Source organism: Cricetulus griseus, chromosome 5 (genome assembly GCF_003668045.3).
Source record: "Cricetulus griseus strain 17A/GY chromosome 5, alternate assembly CriGri-PICRH-1.0, whole genome shotgun sequence".
Taxonomy (NCBI): Eukaryota; Metazoa; Chordata; class Mammalia; order Rodentia; family Cricetidae; genus Cricetulus; species Cricetulus griseus.
The window spans coordinates 69,837,876-69,857,822 of record NC_048598.1 but is presented as its reverse complement, the minus strand read 5'-3'; the positions used below and the strand labels follow the sequence as shown (position 1 = coordinate 69,857,822).

Below are 19,947 nucleotides of genomic sequence, written 5' to 3'. Positions count from 1 at the left end.
TTTATTTCCAAGAGCATTCTTAATGGAAGTTAGAAGGTGCAAGGACAACCAGGGTCCTTCTACCACTGTGGGAACTGGCCACTTCAGTGCACTGTGACCTGTGCTGGACAAAGGAGGGGAGAAATGGCTCCTGACCTGTGGTGGGAGGGGCGCAGAGGGGAGCAGAGCTTACCCAGGGTCCTTGAGTGCTAGAGAGAGGTGGGAGTGGTAGGGGAGAGCTCTGCAGGCAGAGAGAGAACAGAGGCTATGAGGTAGGTGCCACAGAATGGAACAGAGAAGGCAGTGAGGATGGGGCAGGGGATAGTGGGGAGTGACATGGATTCTGGTTGGACCATAGGAGGATATTGGCTTTTAACCTCAACACAAAGCCAACCGTTCTGGATTGGAACTGTAGCTCAGTTAGTAGATTGATTGCCTAGCATGCACCAAGGCCCCAGCACCACATAACCATGGGTGTAGTACACTCAGGTGGTAGAAGAATGAAGTTCAAGGTTACCTCAACTATATAGTTTAAGGCCACCCAGGGTTACATGAAACCATGTCTCAAAGAAAAGAAAAAGTAAGGGTTGGATGTGGGGAGTCATTGTGTTTGCAGAGCTACTCCTGACATCCCACCTGAGGGAGATGAAGGAGATGACTGGAGAATCCTCTGGGGTCCGGGGGCCTCAGTCTTTCACACAGCTGGCATCCCTACTAACTGCCATCCTCCTCTGTTCTTGCCAGATACTGGCCTTCCTCTTCCCCTTCAAATGGGGTGATAGGTCTGGCCGTGGCTGTGTCTCTTGGGAGGCCAGTGTTCTGCCTCTTGGTTTGTGCTGGTCTCAGGAGTATGTTTGTATTGTCAACCTCCTGCGAGCTGTATGTTTCTGCACAGAGACATCTGTGTGTCATTGGTGGCAGCATTCTGGTGAAATCTGTGCAATAGAACAGTTAGTGCTGATGGAAAACTCAGAAAGCCAGGAGGGTAGGCAGGTGGGTAGGGCTGGGTAGACTATCTCCTTGTACTTGTGTGCACACTAGCTTTTAGCTTCTGATGTTGTACAGCTCCTGGGGTCGTTTAGTCTTATGCTGTTCCTCTCTGTGGAAGGTCTAGTACTCACTGAGGGTGAGGCTGGCCCTACTTTCCCCAGCCCTGCTGTGGGGTCTGCGGGTATATGCCATGTGACCCTTGGTGCATGTCTCCACTTAGGTGCTGACCTGCTGAAAATGTCCAGAGATGATTTGGTCCAGGTCTGCGGCCCTGCAGATGGGATTCGGCTCTTCAATGCCATCAAAGGCAGGTAAGTGTCAGTTTAGAGAAAGCAGCCAAAAAGACTGTGGCCACTGGGCTGCCTGTGGATAGCAAGAAGCCCCACCTCAGCCTCTTGAACTGTGGGTGAGCCTGCTGGCGGGACTAGGTGATGGAAGGGATCCCTCTTTTAGCATGGGGTTAAATAAGAGCTGGAGGAGGTGTTAGGGGTAGGACAGGGAATGAGCTGCCGTGTGGAGATCACTCAACGATGACTGGACATACCTCAGTGTTAATTTTCTCATTGTCAATGATAAAATGCCTGACAAAGGCAGCTTATGAGAAGAAAGGTTATTTTGGCTCGAGGTTTGAAGGTTCAGTACTGCACCGCTTGAGAGATGGACCAGACTGGGGCAGCTAGGTAATGAAGAAATGGCAGACTTACATACCGGAAAGCTGGGTTCAGATAGACTGGTTTCCCTGATGGAGGGAGGCTCGGTGTGCTTATGAGAGTTGAACACGGAGGTGGGTTCTTGTATGCCGGTAAACAAGGGTTACTACATGCAGATAAACAGGAAGGAGGATTTATGGTATACAGCTGAGCAAGGATGATTTAACTAATCTCAGTAGGAACTGTCTCTCAGGGGATCAGTCTTCAGGCCATAAATATCAAGGGGGTGGTGCCACGGTGGACGTTTTCTGAACTCACTATCAATATTCACACAAGGACTCTGAGCCTCACTTTAGGGCAAGGCTTTGCCGTTTTCCTATGGGCCTGAGGCTTGGGTCCTTGGTATGGTCAGCTTATTTCTTTATGTATATTTTTAGAGATGAGTTCTCTGGGTGCCAAAGAGGGCATCAGATCCCATTATAAATGGTTGTGAACTATGATATGGTTGCTGGGAATTGAACTCAGGACCTCTGTAAGAGTAGCCAGTATTCTTAACCGCTGAGCCATCTCTGCAGCCCTGGCCTGGCCAGTTTATGGCAACAGCACACATTCACTCAGGACTTCACACACCCTGGGCTTCCTCCACTCCCCACAGTACAGTTCATCAAGGAAGCCCATGGCTGAAGTAGTAGAAGGCGGCTGGTCACATTATGCCTGTAAAGTCAGAAAGCGGGAAGAGAAGAGTGCTGGCGATTCAGATTGCTTCTTTGTGTGGTGTATGAGAGCACAGTTCATGAAATGGAGATGCCTGTGTTTTATGGTGGGGCTAGAACAACCCCCCCCCCACCCCCGCAGAAGTTTTTCTCCTATGATTCTAGATTCTCAGTGTAAACCATCACATCTTCCCTCTCCTCCATTGGACCCAGAGTCTGTGGATCTTGGCCTTTAGTCACTAGCCCAGAGACTCTGGACACTTGGAGAGTCCTGATTGAGACCTGACACCCCAGGGGCGGGGTTTGGCCTTGAAAACCACAGTGCAGTTTTCAGCACCATGCTGGGTGATAGAACTCTCTGCCACCATGGAAATGAAAGTTCTATGATAGTCCGGAAACCTGGCCATGTGGAACCCTGTACTGTGGCACTAGACTTAACTTCACAGTCAAACCAAATATAAGTTTTTATTGCGATTTTGTGCTCATTTTTTTTTTCTGGTGCTGAGACCAGAACTCAGAGCTTGTGAATGCTAACATGTGCTCTGTTGTTGAGCTGCTCCTGAGCCCTGAAGTTAAAACACAATAGCCAGCTGGGGAGGGTAAAGTTGTAGAGTGAGAGAACACAATTGAGGGTGAATCCCAGATCTGCCTCCCAGGAGCTGTGCAATGGAAAAAACAAAAAGGCCATTTGCCCCTCTGAGCCTCGGTTTCCCTATATGTGAAATGGGGATGAGCCAAGCTCATTTTTGTGTGAGGAACTCTGTATGTCAAGTTCTCTGTCTCTTTTCTTCGCCCCCTTGGGGGATGAAACCCAGGGCTTCACACATGCCAAGTGCAAGCTCTATCACCAGGCTATACTCCCCACCACCATACCACCTCTTGAGATCCTGATCTTGAGATTCAGGTCTATAGAAAAGTCTCAGCGTGGCAGGTTGCAAAGAATCCTCTACCCCCTTCTCCAGAACATCCTGTATGAAGCTGTAAAGATCCATCAGGACTGGACTCTATCCCTGGGAACCTGTCCGCGAGAGGCATACTGCATCTTTATCACCTGCTTCTTCCCTAAAACCCTCCATACTGCGAATTCTACTCTGGGCTCTGGAATATTCCAGCACATTCTAGAGCAACAGCCATCATATCTGCTAGTTATTTCCTCTTTTGCCAGGAATGTGAGGCCAAAAATGACCATCTATGTCTGTCAGGAGCTGGAGCAGAACCGAGTACCCTTACCACAGAAGCAGGACGGCAGTGGGGACAATAGCCTGTGTGGTGAGTGAGTGGAGCAGAGTCTGCACCCCTCTCAGTTTCTGCTCTCAATGTTTTAGTTTTCTCTTGTTGTGACAAAATACCCAACCCAAGTCACAGCAGCGTAAGGAAGGGGGTTTGTTATGCCTCTCAGTTTGAGGGCACAGTCCATGTAGCAGGGAAGACATGGCAGTAAGAATAAGATGTACCTGGTCAAGTAGCATCCACAGTGGGTAAGCAGGGATCAATGAACACTGGTACTCAGGTGGCTGTCTCCTGAGCATCTACTGATAATAGTCTTTAAATATCCTTCTGCCACCAGAAGCCACTGAGTAACCCCTGGGAAGGTGATATGGCGCTGTCTGCTCCCACAGAGCAGGGAGTGTACACACCAGGCACCACATCTGAATTCCACTCTCCCTCTAGGGCCTCCCCTCCCCTCCCCTAGCTGGGTGCCTTGGGGTCTGGTTTGGTCAGAAGGCTACACCAGCCTTCTCAAGCTCCCAGCAGAATCCATAGCTCTGGGCATGAGCGCCCACACATGGGAGCTCTTGGCTTCTCAGGATGGGGTAGGGACACATGGACAGAGTCTTGTTCATTTAAAAGAAGGCACTTGCTCCTTCCCAGTATACCATGCCATCTTCCTGGAAGAGCTGACCACCCTGGAGCTGATGGAGAAGATCGCCAGCCTGTACAGCATCCCCCCACAGCACATTCACCGGGTTTACCGGCAGGGCCCCACTGGCATCCACGTGGTGGTGAGCAATGAGGTAAGCCTGGCCCTCAAGAGCCCCAGACCCTGCACAGGGGCAGACTCCATGCCAGTGGTCACAACCTGTGGGTCACAACCCCTCCATAGAACCTCTATCTCTTTTCCTGGAAAAACATGAACAAGTGTCTTCTCCCCCAAGATAGGGCATCAGCCACAGACTAAAGTAAACAATTCTAGGACTGATTAATTTATTAGGTTTACTTACAGGAGTGTAGGTGATCCCACAAGGGCTGCACTACGGAAAAGTCTCCCCATCCGTAGCTATAGAGATGGGGTTTTTCTTTCAGTTAACCTTCCAAGCTAATTATATAAACCTGGGAGGGAGGTATAGGAAGAATCAGCTTGGTGTGAGGGATGTGAGGAGCCAAGAACCCTCTCCCTGCCCTCCCTCTATAAGGGACTGGCAACAAATCCTATAATTGAAAACATTTTATCACATTTATTATTTTGTGAGGGGTGGCAGGTGGGTGAGTGCATGCTAGAGGAAGGTAAGAGGAAGACTTGCAGGAGTCAGTTCTCTCCCTCTACCACATGGGACTTAGATATCAGACTTGGGGCAAACACTGTTATTAGCCCAGCCATCTCCACAGCCCAACAGTCTCGTTCTTGAGGGTCCCTTGTGGGTAGTCATAGCTGCTGTGACTAAGATGGTAATAGTAGGCTGTTATGCTCAGGGGACAGCTTTCTCTACATGTCCTTAGCTGGGTGCTTTGGGACATATGCACAGTCAGAAGACTGTGCCACCCATCAAGTGGGGAGCAAGTTTGAAGAGGCCAGTAGTTTAATGGAGGGGCAGCTGTGGCTCATGGGAGATACTAGCAAGGCCTCCTTCAGCATTGAAGATTCCTACCACTGAATTGGTGTTCAACACAATCCCATGGAAGGAACGTGGAAAGAGCTGCTAACAAAAGGCCTAGGAAGTGACAGAGCTCTGTTGGAACCTTGCCTCAGCCCTTCGGGGACTGCTGTGTTGAGCAGACTTGCCCACCAAATTGGGCATCCCTTGCCCATGATGGAACAGATGATCTTAAATTAAGCTTGTGTCCTGGATCTTCCTTCCACTGAGTGTTTGGTATTGTATCGGTTAGCTTCCTGGAACTGTGATGAATATGTGAGATCGTGAACTCAAGAAGAAAGGTTCAGTCTGAGAAAAAACTCATTCAGTAAAGAGCTCACCTTGAAAATGTGAGCACCTGGGTTCAATTTCCTAAACCCATTTCAAAAGCTGGACATGGTGGTATACCCCAGTGCTAGAGAGGAGGTGTACACACACACACACACACACACACACACACACACACACACACACACACACACACACACACACGACTTTGCCTCACAGTTTGAGAGATTTTGATCCGTCGTCAGCTTCCTGGTGTTTGGGGCTGGTGGTGAGATAACCCATTATGGAAGGTATGTGGCTAAGCAAATTGTTCTCACTATGGTCAAGAAGGAAGCAGGTTGGGTGAGGCGCTAAGGTCCCAATATTCCCTTCAATATTAACCCCAGTGACCTAACTTTTTAGTGGGTCCCACCTCTTTCCCAGTAGCACCAGAGGCTAAGACAAAGCTTTGATCACAGGGGCCTTGGGGAAGACACTCCAGATCCAAACCTGTCAATGCTGCTGTGCCCTGGCTGCTCTCTTCTCTCTCTGTCTCTGTCTCTCTGTCTCTCTGTCTCTCTGTCTCTCTGTCTCTGTCTCTGTCTCTCTCTCTCTCTCTCTCTCTCTCTCTCTCTCTCTCTCTCTCTCTCTCCTGTGTGTACACAAAACAAAAGTCCATGCTAGCATCCCATAACACACATAGGAAACTGAGGCACAGAGATACTGAGTAGTTACCTGCAGATGCCACAGCTGAGATGGGGTAGAGATTTGGTAGGAACCCAGATGTTGGAGGGCTGAGCCAGTAAGAGAGCCAACCTCTTATGAAATGGGAGCTGTGGTTCTGTTCTGCTTTGTCTTATTTTGTTTTGTTTTTGCTTTTGTTTTGTGACAAATTCTCCTTATGAAACCCTAGCTGTCCTGAAACTAATGATGAAGACCAGGCTGGTCTTGTCCTCGCTGCCGTGCTTTGCTTGCCTCTGCCTCCTGAGTGCCAGGGTTACAGGAGTGTACCACAGGCCCAGCTTAATGAAGTTACACTTCCTTGTTCTTTTTTTTGTTTGTTTGTTTTGTTTTGTTTTTTGTTTTGTGGTAGGGCTTCAGTGTAAACCCTGACTGGCCCAGCACTCACTGTGTAGACAAGGTTAGCATCAATCATGCTGTATGTAGTCATCCTGCCACTGCCTGTGAGTACTGGAACTGCAGACATGTACCACCAGGTCTAGCTTAAAGCAGCTACTTTTTACTTTTATTTCACAGAAAATGAAAATGGAACCTGCCTCTAAAGCTGACTAAGATGAGCTAGGAGGGCACAAGGGCCTCTGAGTGGCAGACTACTCTAGTGGGATAGAAGTCATGCCACTTTGTACCTCCAAGAGAATTGCTTGTTTAAGACAGGATCTGTAGCCCAGGCTGGCCTTGAACTTGCTGTGTAGCCAAGGATAACCTTGACTTTCTGATTTTTCCCACCTCCACCTCCCCAGTGCTAGGATCATAGTGTGTTAGGATTACAGCCTTGTAGTGCATCACACCTGGTTTGTGCAGCACTGGAGATGGAACCCAGGACTCTGTACATGCTAGCTAAGCAAGCACACTTAACAATGGAGCCACGTCCTCAGGTCCCTGTGGATTTCTTTTTGAGAAGATAAAAACCATGAATGTGCTTTGCAACTTCCCAGGTCCCTGAGGAAGTCCCTCCCCTACTTGCCCTGTGCCCTCAACAACAGGCACTTAAGCAAGTGAAGCAGAGAACAGACCTCAAATGCCACCTTGGCTAAGTAGGCCATTCTCACTCCCCCAAGTCTCCTTCCCACTCAACCCAAATCAATTTAGAAACCTTCAGCACAGAATTACCCAGAATGCTGGAGGCAGCCTGGCCAGCATGGAGCCAGCCCCTGGGGTGCAAGGGCACTCAATTAAACAAGGGAGTTACTCATTAAGCCCTTGTGGGCCCTGCTTAGGGCTTTTCATGCCCAAGTGGCTGGGCGGCCAAGAGTCCGAGCTGGAGCAGGCTGAGGTATAGAATAAATGTGCTTCATGCACCATTAGGCCCTGCAGGGAGGGTCAGGGTCGACAGGTGGGTGCATTTGTAGGATTTGAGGCAGAGTCCAGAGCAGGCAATAAAAAGTGGGTTGCTTTTTTTTTTTTTTTTTAATTGAAAGGGGCTTTGCTATCCTGTTGGGTTTGGCACACATGTTTATGTACATGTTTATACTTGAACTATTTCTGAAGTGTATATTGGGAAGTACAGCCAACACATGCAAAAATTTTCTAAAGTTAATGTACATTTTGTTTTTAAATCTGGTTTTACATGTGTGCATAAGTGGTCTCCTACAGATACTTATTTGTAAGCTTGTGTGTGTGTGTGTGTGTGTGTGTGTGTGTGCGCGCGCGCGCGCGCGCGCGTGTGGCTTTTCCCTCCCCCTCCCTCTGTGGGTTCTGTGAATCAAACTCAGGTCTTCCAGGCTTACATAGCAAGTGCTTTTACCTGCTCACCCACCTCATGGGCCCTGACTTACACATTTTAATAAGTAGCCAAGTCCTTGTACCCAGTTTACTGGAATGGGATGGTTATAACCTCTTTATAGGCTTGTATCATCTTTGACCCTTGCCTGTTCATTTTATAGTAATCATTTCTTTTTTCCCTGACATGCTATTTAAGGGTGGGGGCAGTTCACATGTGTGCTGTGGAGATTGAAGGATAGCCTTGGCTTTGTTCCTCTGGCACCACTCACCTTGGCTTTTAAGACAGGGTCTCTTCATGTCCTAGAGCTGGCCAAGTAGGCTGTGGTGGCTGGTCAGGGAACCTTAGCAATCCTCTTGTCTTCATCTGCCCAGCCTGGAGTTACAAGCCCACAGCATCATGCCTGTTTTGTTGGGTGGGTTTTTAGCCTGGGTTCTGGGAATCAAACTCAGATCTTCAAGCCTGCAAAGCAAGCACACTACCAACCAGCTATCTCCTCAGCCCAGTAGGCCACTTTCTTCTGCCTGCTTTAATGTGGAATAGCCATGCATTCCTCTGGGGCCCCTTTTTTTCACTCCACCATATGTTTTTGATTCACAGTTTCTGATGTGTGCAGTTGAGGGTCACTATACCTCCGAGTGCTATGCATGGTTAGATCCCAGTTGGCTCACACTCCTGCCACTGGCAATGCCGTTGATGGTGTGAGCTTTATGTGATCAGTATTGCTGTCAATGTTCTTCAGCATGTCTTGAGGCTGTACATGTGAAGGGTTTGTCTAGGGCACATGCTTTGCAAGGGAACTCCAGGGGTGACCTCCAGTAGATGAAGTTTCCCAAAGATTTATCACCCTCTGGAGATGCTTCCCTTGTATATCCTGGTTACATTTTATCATCATGATGCTCCATGTCACAGATGGGGCCATGGAGACAGAATTTTTTTTTCTCATGATCACTGGTTAGTAATCATAGTGAGAGCTTGGGAGAGGTGGCTATGAGTTATCTTTCTTGCACATGTTGGGAGTACAGCAGTTCCTTTCTGTTTGGTCTTTTCAAGCCACTGACACTACTTTTTTGTGGCTGTAACAAAATACCCAACAAGAAACAATGCAAGAAAGGAAGGGTTTATTGTGCTCCATTGAGGGGAAAGTATGACAGCAGGAGCAGGGGAGGCTGCTGGGCCCTTCAGAAAACAGTGACCAGAAAGTGGTGTCCAGCTATAAACACTCAAGACTACCCATTGACCCCACCTCCTAAAGGTCCCATAAGTTCCCAATGGTGCCACCAACCCTAAATCAAGTGACATGGGTCTAGAAGAGGATATTTTGCATCAGGCACAATTGTTGTTCCATTTAAAAACATGTTCTAGTCACGAGCCTCTTGAAGGATGAAAATGCTTTTCTAGGTGATTTTATCACTGTGGAAACACCCTAGCTTACAGACATTCAAAACCTGGATGGTACCGTGAGTCACTAAACATGGCATTGATGCAGCCAAGGGGCCTGGTGTGTGAGAGCACAAAGGATGGCGTGGCAGGTGTGTACTGTGTGTCTGTCATCATCTGTACCATACTGGCAATGTAGTAGGGTGTTTACAGTATCCCACAGATATGAGTAATGTTACCAGGACCACAGTGCCATTAAGCAATGAGAATTGTTCACTCCATCAATTGTATATGTGTCATGTTGTTGTCAAAAACTGGGATTTTTCTGGTATGTGATTTAATTTCTCTTATTTGTTATTGAGACAGTCTCACTATGTAGTCCTGGTGTTCCTAGAACTAACTATGTAGACCAGGCTGGCCTCAAACTCACAGGGATCTATCTGCCTCTGCCTTCAGAGTTCTGGGATTAAGAGTGTACACCACTAGCCAGGCCTTTAATTCCAGCACTCAGGAGGCAGAGAGGCAGGTGGATCTCTGTGAGTTTGAGGGCAGCCTCGTCTACAGAGTGAGTTCCAGGACAGCCAGGGCTGTTACACAGAGAAACCCCATCTCGGGAGGGGAAAAAAAAAAAGAGTATATACCACCATGCCTGTTTTTGTGTTTAGTTTTTTTAAAAATACATTTTTGTTGTGACATAAACCCTTCCTTTAGTCCAGTACAGGGACTAGGTGACCCAGCAAACAAACAAATAAATGAATGTTCTGTCTTTTACTTTGGACCTGTGGGTGTGTGGAGGTCAGAGGAGAGCCCAATGTTGTTCTGGTGCATCACATGCTCGAGCAGCAATCACTGACTGGGCCGTCTCTCCATCCCCTTCAGCCCGGCAGTGATACATGTGAAGACACCACTGAGAAGAGCATGTCTCTCTTTTGCCTTTCAGATGGTTCAGAATTTCCAAGATGAGTCTTGTTTTACACTCAGCACATTAAAAGGTAAGCCCCACCCTGCCCTCCTGAGAGAAGTGTGTGTCTGTGTTCCCTGCTGTCAGAGGGTGACAGGTGGGATCTGCCTGGCCAGGGTCCTTCCAGAAGGTGCTGAACTTGGAGCAGCCTTTGGGAGCACCAAGCTTTGTCACACCTAGTCCTAGCCGTGCCAGGATGAGTGACATCTCCAGGGAGCAGGCCTGGATATTGTTCTCCATGACCTTGGTTGAGCTTTCATAGAAGGTCTCTGGGAGCCCAAGCAAGGACTACAATGGCAGGCAGAGCGAATCAGGGACTTGGAGGACACATCTGAGCCAGATGTCTTGAGAGAATGTCAGGATGCCTATGCTTGGCTGACAGTGAGCCTACATACCAGGAATTGTGTTTATCTGCACAAGGCAGAGGAAGACCAGCTGTGATGGTTCTTGGGGCTGGGAGGGTAAGTGGGTGGGCTTCATCAGAACAGAAGACTGGGACCTGGAGAGGTGGCCAGTGGATGAGAGCACATAAAGAGGCCGAGTTTGGCTCCCAGCACCCGTGTCTGGTGGGTCACAACCACTTGTAACTCCAGCTTCATGGGACCCAAAGCCCATTTCTGGCCTCTGCAGGTACATAAACACGCACATACACATAATTAAGACTTAAAAAAAAAAAGAAAGAACAAGAGACTGGATTCCAGCCTATGCTGCGACCACTTCCTGCCTCATTCTGTGAATCTAGGTTATATTAGTTAGCTTTTTGTTACTGTAACGAGCCTGAGATAACCAAAAATGAAGATGGGCTTGTTTGGGCTCAGTTTTGGAAATTTTAGTCCATGGCTGATTGGCCCTGTTGCATTTGGACCCATGGCAAGGAAACATGAGTGTGGCGAACTGCTCTGCTCTCTTCAAGACAGCTGGCAAGTGAATAAGAGGAAGAGCTAAGACTCAATGTTCCCTCCAAGGATGCCTTCTTTGATGTCACTTTCTCCCACTAGGCGCCAAGCCTTCAAGGTCCCACCATCATTCACTAGTGCCATAGGCTGGAGGCTAACCCTTTCACAACATGGGCCTTATCCTAAATATATCACAGACAATGGATTACAGTCCTCTGAGCCTGCACAAAGCCACAGTTTGCCTGTGCCTCCTTGGGCCTAAGATTATGGTGAGAAGGCTGGGAAGATCAGTCAATACAGTGCTTGCCATGCAAGCAGGAGGACCCGAGTTCAGTCTCCAGAATCCAAAAGTTGGGCACTGGTGGATCCCTGGGGCTCACTGGCTAGCCAGCCCAGCTTACTTGGTAAGCTCCAGAACAATGAGAGACCCTGTCCCCAAACACAAGATGGATAACTCCTAAGGAATGATACCTGAGATTGTCCTTTGGTCCTTTGGCCTCTGCACAGGTGTGCACATACACACACAACATAAAAGCAGATGCAGTGAGGACACACACACACACACACACACACACACACACACACACACAGAGATGGGGGGTGGGGGGGATGGGGAGGGTTACATAAGGCAGATGCCAAAACCTGGTTGAAATCCCTGCTTCTGTAGACATACTCTTCCTTATGTAGCTATTTAGGTGGTCTTGCATCTGTCTTAATACATGCTGTGGTAGACTTTGGGGACCTTGAAGGGGACTGTGACACTGTGACACATGCCCATGCCAGTGTTTCTTTTGCAGCAGATAGCAATGACGGCTACCACATCATCCTGAAGTGTGGGCTCTGAGCAGCCGAGACCTGCACCTGTTCCCACCCCATGGATCCCCTGGCTGTAGAAGTTGCGCCATTGTCAGCTGCTGTTTCAACCAACAAGCTCAGACTAGGAGGGACTCTGCCCAGTCCAGGAAAGCTAACGATAACCATGGACACAAAGTCTGGCGTGTAGAAAGCCAGTGGCTCCTTTCTCTCTTGGGCTTTCAGCTTTTTAACAGTCCCTTCTTCTGTTTCCCAGGCAGACGCTGGGGACATACATCTTTTAAATCCGGAACCCACTGTAGTTGGAGGCCCCTTAGATGTACTGGTCCCTCCTGACAACTCTTTTGCCTCACACTGTTCCTGTACCTATTTCTTGGGTCACTGGCTTCATGTCTAGCCCTGCCAGCTTGACAGGGACACCTTGCACAACTCTCCTATTCTTATACCATCTCAGTGACCCTGGTGGTGACCTCTCTCCTGCTCTGGGATGAATTATTAGGACTGGGGCTATTTATTTTGTGCCTTTCACCTTTTCTCAGTTGCCTTGTTTCTAAGAATCTGCCACATTCAAGCCTAGAGGCATGCGTACGTCTCTGCCTTGACATGGTAGATGCCACAGTACACCTGTGTAACTTCTCGTGGGCCTTGTATTAGTTACTTTTCTATTGCTGTGATGAAATACCCTAACAAAAGCAACTAAATGCAGACAGGGCTTGTTTGGGCTTTTAGAGTTTTAGGGGGATAGAATCTTTTATGGTGAGGAAGGCATAGAGTAGAAAGCTAGTTGGTCTCATTTTCATACACATAGGAAGTGTGTGTGTGTGTGTGTGTGTGTGTGTGTGTGTGTGTGTGTGTGTGTAAGAGAGAGAGAGCACATGCAAACAGGGAGTGGTGCGAGGTTACAAATCCTCAAGGTCCACCCCCAGTGATCTACTTCTCCAGCAAGACTGCATCTTCTAAAAGCACCAGCTGGGGCCACATGTTCAAATGCATGAGCCTATGGGACACAATTCTCTTTCAAACCACACATTTTGCCCCTGTGTGACCTCTCACACCTAGCTGCTAGGTGGCAATGGACTGGGAGATAATGTGGAGCTTCCTCGCCAGTGAAGTGGGATGAGGACATGATTCCTCTTGGGTGACTGCAGTGTAATCTCAATTTCTGATGAGAAAAGAGTACTGAAGAAGTGAGGATTTCATTAAATCCAGTGGCCTTGACCATCAGTTTAGAACTGTGTGTTAGAGTATGGCTTAGTAGACCCCTTGCTAGGCAAGTATGAGGTAGTGGATACCACCCAGTACTGCTGCAGCCGAGGGATTTATGGAACTCCCTTTTTGAGACAACCCTGGTTAACCAATCCTGTTTGCCAAGTCTCCTAGGGGAAGTGTATTCCCCCAGTGTTCTCGTTTCCAGAGTTCATCTTTTCCCAATTGTAGGTGTACATTGAGGGTACTTTGTCTTGTTGGTATGGTTGAATCACCTTCCTTAACTATGAGGGAATTTGAGAATTGGTAGCTGTGGTAGACTTAAGAATTCATCTTCGCTGGGCGGTAGTCATTAATCTCATTATCAGGGGAGGACATTTAAGGTAGCCTCTCCACTGTTGCTTAGATTGTTAGTTGGTGTCATCCTTATGATCTCTGGACATTTCAATAGTGCCAGATTTCTCTTTAAACCTATAATGGCTCCCTGTATTATGTATCTCTTTATCTTGCTCTCCTCTGTTCTTCCCCCTGACTCAACCTTTCTGCTCCCTCATGTCTCCCCTCCTCTTCTCCCCTTCTCTTTCTCCTAGCTCCCTCTCCTCTTCCCCCATGCTCCCAATTTGCTCAGGAGATCTTGTCCTTTTTTCCTTCTCTGGGAGACCATGTATGTCTTTCTTAGGGTCCTCCTTGTTTCCTAGCTCAGAGAAACTATTCTTACAGCCAGCCTGGGCTCTCAGTTCCTTGTCTTTTGGGATTGTGTGGGCGGGACTGACAGCTTTTGTTGAGATGTTGGTGCTGTGAACACATTGGCACCGGTTTTTATGTGGAAGGGTTTCATTTTGGGAATGTGCCTGGGAGTAGAGTGGATAGATCCTAAAATGTCTTCACCTCTTTGAGGGCCTGCTCTGTGTTTCCCACATAGCTGCTGCCCCTGTTTACATTCCCACCAGCAATGGAGGATGGTTCCAGTTTCTCTGCCTCCTCACCTCACTCTCTCCCCTTCCCTCCTTCTCTCATTTCCTTCCATACAGTTTAGTCTAGCCTCAAAGTCACTAGGTAGGAGAGGATGATTGAACTTCTGATCCTCCTGCCTCCATCTCCTGAGTGCTAAGAATACAGAAAAGTACTTCCACAGCTACTTTATGCAGGGCTGGGACCAAATGCAGGTCTTTGTTCTTGCTAGGCAAGTGCTCTACCGACTGAACTCCTTCCCTTGGGTTGATGGTTTTGTTACAATATACTGCAGGTATCTTGCATTTCTCTGATGCTGGTGATGCTGTTCAACCAGCCTCTTCACATGTTGATTGACCATTTGCATGTCTTTGGAGCAATGTCTGTTCAGGTCCTTTGCCCATTTAAAAATTGTGCTGTCTTTTCATTGAATTGTCCAAATTGTTGGTAAATTGTAAGTGAAATCCTTTTATGATGTTTTACTCCATTCTGCAGGTTATCTTCACCCTCTTAATGATGTCATTTGAGGTTTGTAACTTGGTTGTGCTTGGTGGTATGCACCAGCATCCCTAATCCTCAGAAGGCTGAGGCTCCCAAGTTGAAGGTCAGTCCAGCCTATGTAGTGAAAACCTGTCTCAAAAACAATCCATTATTGTTACTTTAATTTGGGTGATGACTGAGTTAACCTACTTCTGCTGTTGCTTGTGCTTTTGATGTGGATGCTAAGAAACCAAATTCAGGAAAATCAATGTCTGTATCTCCACAGAACAAACAGCCTTTGGGGACTGCTGAGAAACGCTGTGAATGTGGAGGGAAGTGATGTCTTTGGGTTCTGTAGCTGAGAGATTTTTATTCATTTTAACCCCCATCCCTGCCCCTACTCTGCTCCCCTCCGTGTCCATCACCCATTCCGCCCAATGGTCTTAGAGATAGACTCTCATCTGATACTCTGCAGAAATATTTGAGACACCCAGTATGGGACAAGAGCAGAAAACACTACATAGGCGTCTCTGCCAGCACCAGTCCTGGTTCCTCTAGGTCTGAAGCCAGAACTTCTGGTGCTTAGTTCTTGGTGATCCTAAACCTCAGTTCCAAGACATTCTTGGATTTCGGTAGGTAGTCTTGGTCTTGGTCCCTTCCTGCTTCTCTTACCACCCCTCCCCCCCCCCCCGTTTCCTATATTCTCAAAAGAATTTTTGAAGTTTGAAGTTTGAAGTTTTAATTGTTACAGTGGTCTCTGCTTCAGTTTAAGTTGGTTTTACATGTATGGCATGTAGCAGGGGGTCCAGTTCCATCCTTTTGCATGTGAGTATCTGCTTTTTTTTTTACCCCCTAATTACTGAATGGCGTAGTCCTTCCCATTGCTAGTCATTTTTGCTGGAGGCTTCTGATTCCTGGATCTCTCTGGGATAGTGTAGCCACCTTGTTCCTTCCCCCTTCTCAGTCTGCATTTGGGTCTACTGCTCTTACAGTCACCTCCCTACTCTGCCCCTGTCATCTCTGTCTTCCAGTCAGCAGGACTGCGTGACACTCCTCTGTTCTGCCGTCTTTCCTGGTACATGACCTGCTACTCCCTAGTTCTAGAAGAAGGTCACACCCAATCATTTCCATTATTTCCATGTTTGGATTGAGAGGCAACTGGGTCACTTGGAATAATTTGCTCAGGGGCAGATACTAGAAGAAACAGTGCTAGATTTTGGGCCTCTGACTTTTAGCCCCTCGAGATTATCTGTAGCCACTGTACTCAGGTGATAGCTCTACATTGGTCATGTGAAGAGAGACTAAAATTTAACTCTTATGAAATGGGGGTGTTGATAACTTTCTCAGTTCCAAAATGGTTCTAAATAGAGAGTAAAAGATGACATGCTGTAGAAAGGGCAGATGGCATGAGAAGTTCCAAGTCTTAGTTATTTTTCTCATTATTGTGACAAAATGACCAAAAAAAAAAAAAAAGGCAAAACAAAAAACAAACAAAAAAGCAAAACAAAAAAACCAACCAAACCAAAAAAAAACCAAAAACAACAACAACAAAAAAAAACACAAAAAGAGGAAGGGTTCCCCCCCACACACTTTTCTATTTAAATTAAAAACAAGCTTATTTTAAATGTCAATCTCCGTTCCCTCACCCTCTCCTCCTCCCTTGCCCCCCACCAACCCCTTAGCCCATCCCCTTTCTGATCCCTAGGGAGGGTGAGGCCTTCCATGGGGAATCTTCAAAGTCTTTCATATCATTTGGAGCAGGGCCATGTGTCTAGGCTGAGAGAGTATCCCTCTATGTGGAATGGGCTCCCAAAGTCCATTCATGTACTAGGGATAAATACCAGAGGCCCCATAGATTAACCAGATCTCCAAACTGATATCCTCATTTAGGGGTTCTGGAACAGTCCTATGCTGGTTTCCCAGCTATCAGTATGGGGTCCATGAGCAATCCCTTGTTCAGGTCAGCTGTTTCTGTGGGTTTCTCTAGACTGGTCTTGACACCTTTGCTCATCACTCTTCCCTCTCTGCAACTGGGTTCCAGAGATCAGCTCAGTGTTGAGCTGTGGGTGTCTGCTTCTGCTTCCATCAGCTACTGGATAAAGGCTCTAGGATGGCATATAAGGTAGTCATCAATCTCATTATCAGAGAAGGGCTTTTAAGGTAGCCTCTCGACTATTGCTTAGATTGTTAGTTGGGGTCAACCTTGTAGATCTTTGGACATTTCCCTAGTGCCAGAATTCTCTTTAAACCTATGAAGGTTTTTTTTTTTTCCTTACACAGTCTTGAGTGTGTAGACCATCATGGCAGGGAAGGCATGGCGGCAGGAGTGAGGCAGCTGTCACATTGCATCCACAGTCAGGAAGCAGGGACAGATGAATGCAAGTGCTCACCTCACCATCTCTTTTTTACTCAGGGCAAAACCCTAGTCCATGAAACTTTAGGGTGGGTATTCCCACCTCAGTGAGCTAATCTGGAAAGCTCCTTACACACTTACCTGGAATGGGAGAGACCATGACCAAGAAGATGGTTTTCCCAGGCGAGATTGCCTCTTTGTTCTCTGGATGCCCTGGTTTCTGATTTTCCCCCAAACACAGGAAACTTGACTGCATAATTTTTCTTGCTTTTATTAGTAAATTAAAAGAATAGAAAAGAAAACCCCTCACAGACATACCCAGAGGTTTGTTTCCATGGTGATTCTAAATCCCATCAAGTTGGCAATCAAAGTTAATCATCATGGGGGTCTAGGAAAAGGTCGACATTGCCCTAGTGACCTCTTACCCAGTCTGCCTGGAGCCTCTTGAGCAGAGCTATTAACCTAGAGAGATCTTGACCAGGGAAAAAGCTGGAACCCACAAGTGCGTCACCAGTTCCTAAGTCCAGTGTTGCTTCAGGGGCTGGCCCAAGTGACTGAAGTTCTGAAAATCATTAACGTGTCAGTGGAAGAAATAGAACAGCTCTTTAGCTGTTGTCAGTGGAAAGTTGAGGTTGGTAGGGGCATGGGGAATTGAATGTGGGCACTGTCTTAGATACCGTGGAGGGACAGGAGCAAAAGTCAAGGTTCCCAGGCTGCATCATAAGTGACTGTCTCTGATTAATACAAAGTATATGCCCTCAGTAGAGTGCTTGTCCCTGGGTTTGAACCCTAGCACTTCCCCCGAATGAAATGCAAGCAGCATTGACTTTCAGACCTCAGACCCTGGAACTGATAGTCAGGAGGTGAATCTAAGCCATGGCCAGGCTTTGTCATTACTTCCCATTCATCAAAGTCAGGCAGTAGACAGATGACCTTTGCTTGTCCTGTGCAGTGCACCAGTGCCTCCAGTGCTGCAACTACTCACCCAGACGCAAGCCTGACTGAAGCTAGATGAGCGTGTGTAGGTGCGGACTTCTCAGTGGTATGCTGCTGCTGCTGCTGCTGCTGCTGTCACCCAAGCTAGTCTACTCTGCCAGTATGGAAAGTTCATACCCATCTCTTCTCCCCTTCCCTTCCCTTCACCCCTTGAAGACAGGGCCACTGGGCCTGAGAACCAGTGAGATTCTGAGAAGCACTCTGGCTCCCTGTCCAGGGCCAGCTCCCTTTATAAGCTCCCCAAACCCCACTAGCCTTATGGGAGATTCTGCTGAGGTCCCTTCCAGGCATTTCTGTCACCTGGTAAAGCCCCAACAGACCCTGGCATGGGCCATCAGGCTGTTCTTCCTAAGGGCTAGAGTGATAAGGTCTGTGTTCACCCTTCCTTCCAGAGCTACCCCCACCCTGCTTCATGTTTGGGAATGGGAGCTGAACCCTATATTGTCTGTCTGTTTTGCCATCAGTTGGATAACAGAGAGCATTGTCTTCAAATCTACTTTAGGAAATAATAGCCCTGCCATCAAAAATTATGCTAAATTACTATATTTTGAATTAGTTATGTTAAATCATGCAGGACTGGGGTGTGGCTCAATGGCAGAGCCCTTGCTAACTACGATCAACTACTTGCCCTGGGTTCTATGCCTAGCACGGTAAACCACACATGGTGGAGAATTGGGTGTGGTGATGCAAACCTGTAATGCCTACCTACAGGTGATGCTGGGGTTAGGGAGAAAAAGCATTGTGACTGGATTTGAAGCCACTCTGGGCTATTTAAGAAAAAAAAAGGAATTGTGTTTTCTCTTGTGTCAACATAATTTTACCTCTTAGCCCTTAAATACTGAAATATTTACTCCCTAACCCCTCCTTTTTTATATTTTTAATATGTTGTATTGTTTGCATGATAGTGAACAAACCTAGAGCCCCCAAGGTCTTACACATTTGAAGCAGGTGTTCTACTGACGAGCCAGCTCCTAGCTCCCGAGTTTGAACCCAGAACCCAGACAGCCTCAAGCATGCAAGGCAAACACCCTGCCACTGAGCTGCATACCCAGTCTCTGTTGCCTTTTCTCGCCTTCAGGTTATTTAGAGGCAGTCTCAAGTGTTCAGGACTGTCTTAAATAACACATGCATTTTGTATAAACTTAGAAGTATAGGGTATATTCAGAGGAGTCTGGAATGTTCCTTGCCTTCTGAGTGTCTCACTTCTGGAAAGCTCTGGTCCTCACTTGGCTCCCAAGGACTCTGCCCAGCCTCTCCATGGGAGTACAGAGGTCTCTTCCTCAAATGCCCCTGCTACCTGAATCCCTGCTCGGCCTTTGTCATGGTCCCTTGGCCAGGGTTTGATAGAAGAAAGGCCTTTTGTGCAGTATTCACAGGCTGTTGAGCTGGGAGTGGGTAGGGAGTGCCCTGAGCTGCTCACTAGAACCTGTCCTGGAAGGCATAGGCTGATGTCAGCTGGTGCCTTGACTAAAGCCTTGTTAGCTTATCCCCCAGAACCTGCATGCCCCTCCCATGTGTCCTGTCCCTCTCTGTACAGGGTCGTGAGTGCCTGAGTAGCTTCCTGCCTTCCTTGGACCCAGATTTCTAGGTCCGTTCTTGCAGGGGAGAGTTGTGCCCTCCAGGATGCTCATCTTCCAGGGCTGGTCTGTTGTCTGCTCCCTCAGGTCTTCTACAACCCCTCACAGGCAGCAGGCACTCAGAAACCTGTCTCCCCTGTGTCCCACTTAGACAAACCTCATTGAGTTTTCCCCAGCCTTCTAGCTGGGGAAGCCATTGAAAAGTAAGGACAGGCCTGGTTCTTATACTACAGCAGATTGAACATCCTGTTTCCTAAATCCACAATTCTATAACAGGCCTCAGGGGACAGGTCACATTCAAAACATGGATGTACTACAAAACAAAATTACCTGAAGGTCATGTGTGCAGCATATGCAGAAACAGGAATGGGTTTTGTATTTAGATGTAAGTCCCATCCCAAGATATATATCAGTAGCTCAAG

General features: G+C 47.6%; 1 protein-coding gene and 1 pseudogene across 1 annotated transcript in view; both read left to right on the top strand.

Annotated features, from left to right (window-relative positions):
• The window catches only part of Tfcp2l1 (transcription factor CP2 like 1), a 58,667-nt gene extending 45,655 nt beyond the window's left edge, over positions 1-13,012 (top strand). The window contains exons 11-15 of the mRNA XM_027417820.2: positions 1,190-1,280; positions 3,498-3,601; positions 4,205-4,347; positions 10,233-10,284; positions 11,947-13,012. Of these exons, the coding sequence (XP_027273621.1) occupies positions 1,190-1,280; positions 3,498-3,601; positions 4,205-4,347; positions 10,233-10,284; positions 11,947-11,993 (437 nt within the window). The 3' untranslated portion in view covers positions 11,994-13,012. The remainder of the gene's footprint in view (positions 1-1,189; positions 1,281-3,497; positions 3,602-4,204; positions 4,348-10,232; positions 10,285-11,946) is intronic.
• Positions 13,013-17,085: 4,073 nt separating this feature from the next.
• On the top strand, positions 17,086-17,236 carry LOC113834837 (annotated as a pseudogene).
• The last annotated feature ends 2,711 nt before the right edge of the window (positions 17,237-19,947 follow it).